This window comes from Phaethon aethereus, assembly GCF_964289735.1.
Source record: "Phaethon aethereus genome assembly, chromosome: 1".
Taxonomy (NCBI): Eukaryota; Metazoa; Chordata; class Aves; order Phaethontiformes; family Phaethontidae; genus Phaethon; species Phaethon aethereus.
This window is the reverse complement of record NC_138575.1, coordinates 59714441-59724611: the sequence shown is the minus strand read 5'-3', so window position 1 is coordinate 59724611 and position 10171 is coordinate 59714441. Positions and strand designations below refer to the sequence as shown.

Sequence of the window (10171 nt, the reverse complement as noted above, 5' to 3'; positions counted from 1 at the left end):
AGTAAGATACATTTTAATCAAAATATATTATTTCACAGTAGAATACAGAGTTTGACAAAACTTCAAGAACTTACCTCCTCTGTATTTCTGCCTTAAATTATTTGACCAGCTTGGATGTTACAGCTCCTGAATTGTATCAGTAAGGCTGTGCTGAGCTGACTACAAGCTGCAGAGATGTAAATCTGTTAGCTGTAATCATAAGTCTTGCAGGATTCCCACTTTACTTCTTTGGGCTAGTGTAATGCTGTCTTTAAGGGTATCATCTTGATGTACATTTCTCTTTATCTTTTTCAGGTGTTTCGACTTTGGACCTACCATCAAAGAAGAAGAAAAAAGCAATTTCTAGCCCATCCTCAGCTGATACAACCATGGATTTACTCAAGGCTATCACCTCACCTTTGGCCACAAGCTCAAAGTCTTCAAAGAAGACCTCTGAAAAATCATCTTATTCTTCTTCTGGCCATTCTGAAAGCAAAAAAGAGCACCACAAGAAGAAGCTGAGTGGGAGCAGTGGGGAGCACTCAGTGGACGATGGCAGCTTCCACAAATCTAAAAAAATGAAACCACTGTACGTGAACACAGAGACACTTACTCTTCGTGAACCTGATGGCTTGAAGATGAAGCTCATCCTTTCACCAAAAGAGAAAAGTAGTGCAGCAGATGATGATTCTTTCTCCTACTCTTCAGCACCAGCAGCTGCAAAGAAATCTTCAAAGAAATCAGCTCGAGAAGAGCAAGGCTCATTTCTTCTAGGTCATGAACTGCAAAGCTTCCTGAAGTCATCTCGGAAGAAGCACAAACCACCTCCGGACCCACATCCACCTTCTGAGAGTTTTGGTGCTGACTCCTCCATTTTTTCAGAGGGCCATGGGAGCGAGTATGAGATTTCAGGTATGGACCCGCCACCAGAATCTGGTTCCTCTTCTGGTGGGGAGTTGGAAGCTGGAGAGCTAGTGATAGATGACTCCTACCGGGAAATCAAGAAGAAGAAGAAGTCAAAAAAAAGTAAGAAAAAAAAAGACAAGGAGAAACACAGAGAGAAGAAGCACTCTAAGTCTAAAAAGAGTTCTGGGCATGCTCCTGTGGCAGTAGCAGAAGTAACAGTGTCACCACCACCTCCTCCCAGTACCCCCTATGTTCTTTCTCCACCTCCTTCTGCTGTTTTTCACTCAGATGGTCAAGGTGAGAAGAGGAGGAAAAAGGAAGACAAGGAGAAGGACAAAGCTGAGAAGTGGGAAAAGGAAAGAGAAAAGGAAAGAGAAAAGGAAAGAGAAAAGGAAAAGGAAAGAGAAAAGGAAAAGGAAAGAGAAAAGGAAAAGGAAAAAGAAAAGGAAAGAGAAAAAGAAAAGGAAAGAGAAAAGGAAAAGGAAAGAGAAAAGGAAAAGGAAAAAGAAAAGGAAAGAGAAAAAGAAAAGGAAAGAGAAAAGGAAAAGGAAAGAGAAAAGGAGAAAGAAAAGGAAAGAGAAAAAGAAAAGGAAAGAGAAAAAGTAAGGAAAAATTGGAGGGAAAATAGAATTTGGGTGATGGGTAACAGTGAATTAGTCACTCCCTTGTAAAGGCATGTTAAATTGAAGCAGAAAGATAACTAATACCAGGATTGATGGTTTCACTGAAGCATGTCTGGAAAAATGTGTCAGCCGCTGTGATTTCTGTTTGTAGCAAAAGGAGTATTTATCATTCTGGTTTTGTGGCACAGGCATTCTTTAGCCAATAGAGGTTCTTTGAGAAGCTTATGCTTGATTTGCTTGGTACAGGTTATGTACCAAACACAATTGCATCATTTCCCAAGGTAACCAGTTCTAGCTATTGGCAGGCAGACTTTTGGACTAGTGATCTAGTCCATCATCACAGTTCCTGTAAAAAGGAATTTAGCTCTAATGTGAAAAACCCATTTACTCCTGTATTCAAATGAAATTGTAATTCCTAGAGAGTACCACATTCTCAGTTTTGTCCTGTACTCATAAATTCAGTTTTCCATGGTTTATCAAACTATGAGTAGGAAAAATGGTGGCTAGCGTATGAATGAGTTTACAGGTTATATAACTGTAGCTGTGTAACTATATAAATGGGGAAAAGCAGTCTCTCTGTGTTTGGATAGACAAGAGTTGCTTTGTATCAGGAAATGGGCTGATGTAGCCCAAAGTCGTTCAGCCATTATTTAGTTCTATTTGGTAAGTTTTCTCTGATCATAGCTCGTCAGCCATTTATGCTTCTGCTGTTGATGTACTTAACACTGTCTTATTTTCCTGCCAATTTGAATTGTTTTGTAAGGATGCAAGGAATGGAAAAAACATGATGAGGACTGAATTGTTTTGACAGATCTGCAATAGGTACTGTGAATAGTATGACAGAGAAATTTTTTTATTAAGTTTTAAAACTGAGATACAGTAACAGAGTCGTATGTTGATCCTGGATTTAGAATAGCAGGTGGTTGTAACTTATGAATGAAATGCATTGATAGAGTTGTTGCAAGATAAGCCTCGCACTAAGGCTGGTTCTGGCGGGTTCCTGTATAAACACTAAATTCAGCCAGAACATGTAAAACACTGCTTTTTTAGGTTCCTGATCTAAGCACCACATCTTGTCTTTAATTCTTCAATAAATGCCAAATTCTTACTAAATTTGAGTATGTCTTATCATAATTGAAAATCTTTGTTTCCTTTTCTTCTTCTGACTAGCCAAAGAAGAAAAACATGTCTGCCTATCAGGTGTTCTGTAAGGAATATCGTACAACTATTGTGTCTGAGCACCCTGGAATAGGTGAGAAAATAATTTAGCGTTCTCTTCTCTTGATTCTATGCCAGTTGGATCTGTTTCATACCAACCTCTTAATATTGACAGAATGCAAAGAATCTGCCAATTTTCTTTGAATAACAGATGGCAAAGGGGACAGGAGTGGATTTCATTATTTGATTTCATTGCAATTTAGCCAAGCTGTGAACCTGGATAAAGAAATTGCTAGCTTTTTCTTTACTTAAAGAGTTACCTTCATTGTGTCACTTTCACGTATATAGACATATGACTTTATATTCCCAGTATCAGCTTTTTTCTTTTTAAACAGTAATGGAAATGCATACTGGCAGTCATTTTCAGGACAAAGTGGAGAATTCCCGTTGTGGAACGGGTTGCTTCCTAAATATCTATGTGTGGGCCAGTAAATTTCCTATGTTCTCTCCATGATTTTATGATTTAATTTATTTTAGACATTTTTCTTCTTTCCTTCTGTCAGATTTTGGAGAGCTAAGTAAAAAACTGGCAGAAGTGTGGAAGCAGCTACCTGAGAAGGATAAACTGGTGAGTGTGTGTGAGATGTTTTTGTAAAATGATTTCTGTAAACTAGGTGCTTAGGTCAGAACATGCTGGCAGCATTGCCACTATACCTTGAAAAATTCTACCTATGTCCCCAAAGCATGTATAGATGGAAAGTATGGAAACCTTGCCCTTGCAATCGTAAAGAGCATCCATTTTCTTCTTGTGGTATTGCTTCACCAGTTAGCTATGTAACGTCATTCTGCCTCCAGGTCCTGGCATCAGGTAACAGAATTACCTAATGTTATGAATCTCTTTTCATACCATGGTAACTGCAGATCTGGAAACAAAAAGCTCAGTATCTCCAGCACAAGCAGAATAAAGCAGAGGCCACCACTGTAAAGAGAAAGGCATCATCTTCAGATGGTGCACCAAAAATAAAAGGTAATTGTTGCACTTATTTGCTCTGGTCTTTTTTCTTGGACGGGGAAGATAGTGTAGCCTGCGGAATAAGGAGCAAAGGTCCTTTCCCACTTCACACCCCTACCTGCTTTCTCACAAGGCTTGACATTTAAATCATCATGTTACTCAAAAACAATTTTTCTGTGAGAGCGAGAATGATGTCAGCATTTTTCAAAAAGATTTCCTTGTCTAATCTGTAGAATGGTATTGTTAGCAGTTTAGGGATTGAAATGTAAAACAAGAAGAGGCAGCAGGGAAGTTCTAGTGGGATTAGTTTGCTGCCTGAGGAAAAAGGGTTGCTCTTGGCTTGGCATCTCTGTTTATCAAATCTCCCAGATTGCATTCAGCTGATGTAGATGATTTGTACATGTAGAAGGAATAGCTTTGACTGCAAAGACCACAGGACCAGTCCACAGAATTATTTAAGCATCTTATGCTTTTGAGATTTGAACTTTACTAAGTAAATAGGCTTGTAAGTAAAAAAATGAAAGAAGAGAATATGGAATTTTAATTTGTGTGTTTCCAGCTTCTCCAACAGGAGTGATTTCCCCTCATAAGAAATCCCCCACCAGCACCATAGTGGTGTCTTCCTCACCAGCTAAAGTTCCTGAGACAGATCCTATTGATGTAGCTGCACACTTACAGTTGCTGGGTGAATCTCTGAGCCTCATTGGACACAGACTGCAGGAAACAGAGGTGAGTCTGTAACCAGCAATGTCACAGTGATGTTATGTCATCTACACACAGGATTGGAGGGGATTGTTTTATTTTACTCAGAAGTTCAACCAGTGCTTTTCTGTTAGGAAGAGAATTGAGGGATGGTGTGTCATGTTTCTTTGATGCATTGCTCTTTGTTTTCAGTGAAATAAAAAGCCTTGTTTCTCAGTAAGCAGTAGGCATTAAAGACAGACAGGTCCTTTGCAACTCTAGGTCCTAGAGTTCAGCAAACTCTTCATTCTTTTCTTACTATATGTTCACCTTGGATCTGGTACTTCTTTGCTATCTTTGCCAGTCTCTGGTCCAGTTTCTGTTAGTGTCTCAAGCCTTCATAGAAAACCATCAGCCTTTACTGAGATGTTTTTTGCATGTCCTGTTGTTTTCTGGCAATATCATACTGCCAGTGCTTTTGGATAGGTGCTACTATTGTTTCAACTTACCTGGTAACGTAGAAGATGTCATATTTTAATGGTTTCCTACTGTTTGATGATAGTGATTCTATGCATGCACACACACAGCACTTTCAGAACTCGGCCCAGCCTGTAAGAAGAACACACATTTGCCTCAAACAAAATTGATTTTTACGGCTAGTGTGATCATCTCATCCCACTGTGCTTGCTTGTTTTATCAGCAGTAAAGTAAATGTTCTTGCATTTTGTTCCTGATATGACCGATTGCGGTCATTCTTCAGAGGAACAACCAGAGTAAAAACTCCCTCTTTACAGAAAGGCACACAATTTCCCTTTCCTCAGAGTAATACCAATGACTAAAGCATTTGTTACAGAATTAGCATTTCTCTAATCTTTAATAATAAAACAACTATTGTCTTTAGGACTTGTGTAGTTAACAAAATAGATGGTACAAAACAGCAAAGAAAATTACATTACAAAAAATTGTGGAATTAAGTGTTTTATGCAACTGATAGCTTTCTGACCTTTTCTGTTGTTCCCTACTTTTTCCTACACCAGTATGTTGCCTACTGAATTTTTAAATTTTTTGAGCCAGCAGGCTCTCTGTGAAGCACATGGCATAGTTTTGTTACTGTGTAAATAATGAAAGTGGACTAGAGGCGCTCAAGAGTGAAGATACTGTATCTGCATGAGAATCAATACAATTATGAACGAACCATAATTTCCACTACTCATCCCTATCCAATTTTTTCTTTCCTTGCTTCCAGGGAATGGTGGCTGTTTCAGGAAGTTTGTCAGTACTTCTAGATTCAATCATCTGTGCTTTGGGCCCGTTAGCGTGTCTGACCACACAACTACCTGAGTTGAATGGCTGCCCTAAGCACGTTTTGGTGAGTTCCTTGTGATTATTTCCATTCTAGCACTGTTAATTTCAGTAGAGTCCAGATAGAATTGTTTGATGAATCAGTCTCATGATGTGATTAGAAATCCAGTGCAATAAGAAAATCGTCTTGGTCATAAACTTTTATAGAGAAATATTTCCTTGAAATTCCTTCAGATGCCACTGTTGTACAATATTGTGCAACTTTTTTTTCCCAGTGGCAACTGACCTAATATTTGTATCGATTGCAATGTGTATAGGTCCTGTTTTAGTGACTGAATCAATCCATCTGAATCAAACAAAAGCGCCTGTACATACACCAGTATTTTTGAAAGTTCTAATTTTCCATAAAATTAAAAAGCACCTTCTAGCTGTTTTGTATCACACAAATTGTTGTTCTTTTAGTAGCATAAAAAATAACTTGTGACCTTAGGATTCCTAATGTGATTGAGTAGGGCCTTTTACATGTGGCTGTAACCTTCTCCCAGGAAAGAAAAATAGTCTCTGTTTTAAGGAACTGCATAACTACAGGTTCTTTTCCACTTTTTAAATGACACTTAATATTGAGCCTCGATTTAGCAACAGCTTGTGGCATCTATGTAGCATGATGTGGACATAGATTAAGATGGCAGCAGCGTAAAAGGAATCGGGAGCCATACCTCCAACAGAGGACATGAATAAAAGAGCAAAGGAGAAGAGCAGAAATTAAAAGTAAACATATAGTCTGCAAAAGTTACGAGATTAAAAACAACTCTAGCAGAGAGAACAACAAAAATGGGATATGAATTGGCATGTTACAATAGGGCAGCCCAAACACTGATCATTCTGAGAACCATCTATTAACAGTGACAACAAAGTTGACAGCTTAGGCTGTGAGCTCCGACAGACTGGCTGTCTGCACAAAAGCTGAGTCAGTGGGGTGTTCCCATCTTAAGCCATGGAAAAACATCGTATGCTTTTTTTCCTTCTTGCTTGCCAAGTGCATTCAGAGCAGTGACACCACATGACTGATGGTGCGTGTATTGGAAACTTGATCAACTTATTGTTGAACTTATTGTTACAAGGAGCAATGGAGTTAATTAAGGCATTTACCCTTCACTTCTGAAAACTGGTATTCAGACTTGATAATAAATAAATTATTATGATTTTTACCACCAGATACATAACGACAGTGATGTTTTAAGACACGGAAAAAATTGTTAGTGGTCGTGTTGTATGTAGAATGCAATTTATCTTTTCAGTCAGTAGGTGGCACTGTTAAATTCTAGAATCGCAACTGGTGCAGATCCAGCACCTCTGTCTTCAGCCGTTAAAAGGTGGTATTCCTAAGGCCGCCTTCAGCCACCCAGCCACCCGCTTGAGCTTACTGAAATACTGCATTTGAAGAAGACACAGATAATATACTGCTGGATCTTGTTTTCTGATGTGCACAAGAAGGACTTTTACTCTCAGAAGTCTATTACATTTTGCAAGGAAAACCAGAGGGCACTTCTTTTTCCCATCTGACACTCTACTAGTGGCTGTGTTTAAGCATTTTTCTCTTTACTTTTACACTACAGAATTTCATAAGGGACTTGTGAGTGTAAAGTCAAGTTTTGGGTGTTTTTTATAAGCTACAACTTTGATTGTTTTGCTCAAGTCCTTCATCGCTAGTCTTCCTGTGGTTGATGTGATATGGTCGATGTGGCTTGTTCCAAATTCAGAGATAAAGTATGGGTTTTGTAAGGATGAGGTCACTTGAGGAAAGCCACAAGCATTTTCATTGTTTCCAGGCACTTACAAATACTGAGGCTGCCTTTATATTTAGTTAACTTACATTTCCAAAAATGTGAAAATAAACCTAGCAGTGGTGGTGGTGATGACTAGGCAGATTTGCTTGTCTCATCATATGATGACATGTAAGACAAGTGAACATGCTTAGTACCTTCATCTGTGTCATTTTTTAAGAATTTTGAGTCATTACCTGACACTGAGAAATACTGAATTTCTTTTCCCAGTCAAACACACTAGACAACATCGCCTACATCATGCCTGGACTTTGATGGGAACAGATCCTGGGATGTACTCAACCTCTGCGTAACTGACTTGTGAACCTATGCACTACACCGGCACTCCTGAAGGGCTCCGTGTGTAGGGTTTTAAAGTTTTATATCTGTATAGTATATACATAGGATTGTAACTATTTGACTTCTACTTTATGAAAAGTTGTGAAGTTAAGCTGAGAAAAACCCTTTTGTGTTGGTGGGTGAAATGTCCTCCAATTGGAAAGTATTTTGTATGAAGAATTCAGAAAGCTTTTGACATACTCGCCTTAAATTCAGATCCTTTAGTGGGGGAAGCAGCCAGAGAATGGACTTCTCGATATAAAGAAAAAAATGTCACCATAAGAGGGGTCATTGAAACAGGTGGCCCAGAGGGGTTGTTGACTCTCCATCCTTGATGATACTCAAAAACTGAATGAGCAGCCTGCTCTAGTTGGACTTTCTTTAAGCAGGGGGATAGACCAAATGACCTCCTGATATCCCTTCCAGCATAAAGTATTCTGATATTCTGTGGGCAGGTAGAGTTGATAATATATTTTGGACAAAGGAATAGAACTAACTCTTCACTAGCCCTATTTCTAACTGGTTTTCAGTTTAAAATTTACTGCTTGAGGGGAAAGATGGATAGTTGATCAAAGATACAGAGGTCTTTGCCTCTTGGTCACTTCTTCCAACCCCCCTCTTCAGTCAGAAATAACTGAAAGTTGTCAGCGTCTGCTGGCTGGCCTGGTAGCTGGCATTTGAAGTGGAAGATGACAACGAGTTTAATCTTTTCTTGGGGACTTGCACCCAAATCATCATTAGCATGATACATCAACCAACTTCATTGGCTTGAGAGGATGAACCTCCTGCTGATTTTTCCAGGGCATGATCAGCCTGCTTTGATGGAGAGGAGCGTGGAAGCAGATGGGAAAAACTTGGATTGCTTCAGCCCATCTTGCACCTTTTTTGTGAACTGTGGTTTCTGAGATCGCTAATCCCCCATCTCTTCCACCAGCAGTATTGAAAGAGCCATGGTGCTGCTGTGAGGCAGTGACTAATGACCAGTTTGAAGCAGTTATGGCCAAGTAAGGCACATGTGGGTTGATAAGACCAATTCCCCTTCCTTCCAGCCACATACTTGGTGTTTGGTTTTCTGCTCCTGTAGAAGAGGAGCCCGAGGAGAGCACTTGATTCTCATATAGGCTTTTGTGTGTCTGTATGTACTTGTATGTGGTGTTCATATCATATGTATTTAACTTTTACCAATATCTGTAACAGATTTTAATTTATCCTGTATATTTCTCTGTGTGTGTGCGTGTGTATATATATATATACATAATTTAAAAGCAAAAATCCCTTCCTCCACCAACTGTGTGGAAAATATGAAGCAAGTTTGCCTCACCCCACTTCCTGCAGGAGTTAGCTATATGTGCAGTAGTAAGCATTGGCATTGCATGGGGAAGCACCAGAAGATTTTAAGTGTTTGTAGAAACAGGCTATCTTGTGAAGGTAGGCAGAACAACTGAGATATAATTTGACTCTAGCCTTTCCAGCCTTAGAACATAAAAGTTTTAAAATGACAGAAGAGAACTTTTTGACTTCCGATCTGAAGTCTAGTTGCCGTTTTTCAGGGCAATTGAAAGGGAGCAGTCCCGCATTGTGGCTGAGCCCCAAATCACATTTAGGTTAAATCCTCGGGTGAGCAGGAGGGTTTTTCTCCCCATTCCTTTTTACTATGTATTCCCCAGCTGTGCCTGTACAAGGCAGCCTGTCTCTTACGGAGCTTTTCTCAGTGCAGTGTTAGGTTTTCTGGGTCAGTTAGTGGAGGAGGCAGAAGGTTCTCAGACTACTGTATAAGTTCTCAACGCAAGCCTCACACCACAGCATACATGTTTTAACAATATATGACTAATCCCAGTGAGCCTTGCATTGGGAAGGGCCCAGGAGGGCGGGCAGTCTGATCCTGCTTGGGATCCTGGCCCGTACTAAAGCATCTGCTGTTGGGAGGGGCATGAAATCACTGGCTCTTTCCAGCCCTTAGAGCATTGTGGCGAAGCGGTAGATCTGCTCTCTAAGGAACAGAAGGGGATCAGCTTTAGCTTTGTCATCTGTGCAATGGAAAACTCTTGAAGAGTTTGAAACACACACACAACCCTGGTGTATTGTATTTTTATTTTAAATTTGTACACTTTGTATAATCTGTATCTTGTGGTATTTGGTACTAGAGGGAAAACTTTGGCAAGACTTAGTGGGTTTTATATTTTTGTTATTTCCTTGCTGTTTGATCCAGATTACATCACAATTATACAAAGAAACTTTTTTGTACTGTACTTACAATATAATTGTTTTTTAACGTTTGGAGTATTGTCACTCATTTCTGGCATGCGTTGTCTTCTGCAACCCTTGTTATGATTAGCATTTAGTGTTTC

General features: G+C 39.4%; 1 protein-coding gene across 1 annotated transcript; it reads left to right on the top strand.

The window, feature by feature from the left end:
- Positions 1 to 353: 353 nt before the first annotated feature.
- Positions 354 to 7760, top strand: HMGXB4 (HMG-box containing 4; the record flags this gene model as incomplete). Its single annotated transcript, XM_082009994.1, has 7 exons — positions 354 to 1241; positions 2679 to 2760; positions 3230 to 3294; positions 3588 to 3693; positions 4238 to 4407; positions 5606 to 5728; positions 7716 to 7760. Exons 1-7 carry the CDS (start codon positions 369 to 371, stop codon positions 7758 to 7760), a joined length of 1464 nt encoding a protein of 487 aa, XP_081866120.1. The 5' UTR covers positions 354 to 368.
- Between the last annotated feature and the right edge of the window lie 2411 nt (positions 7761 to 10171).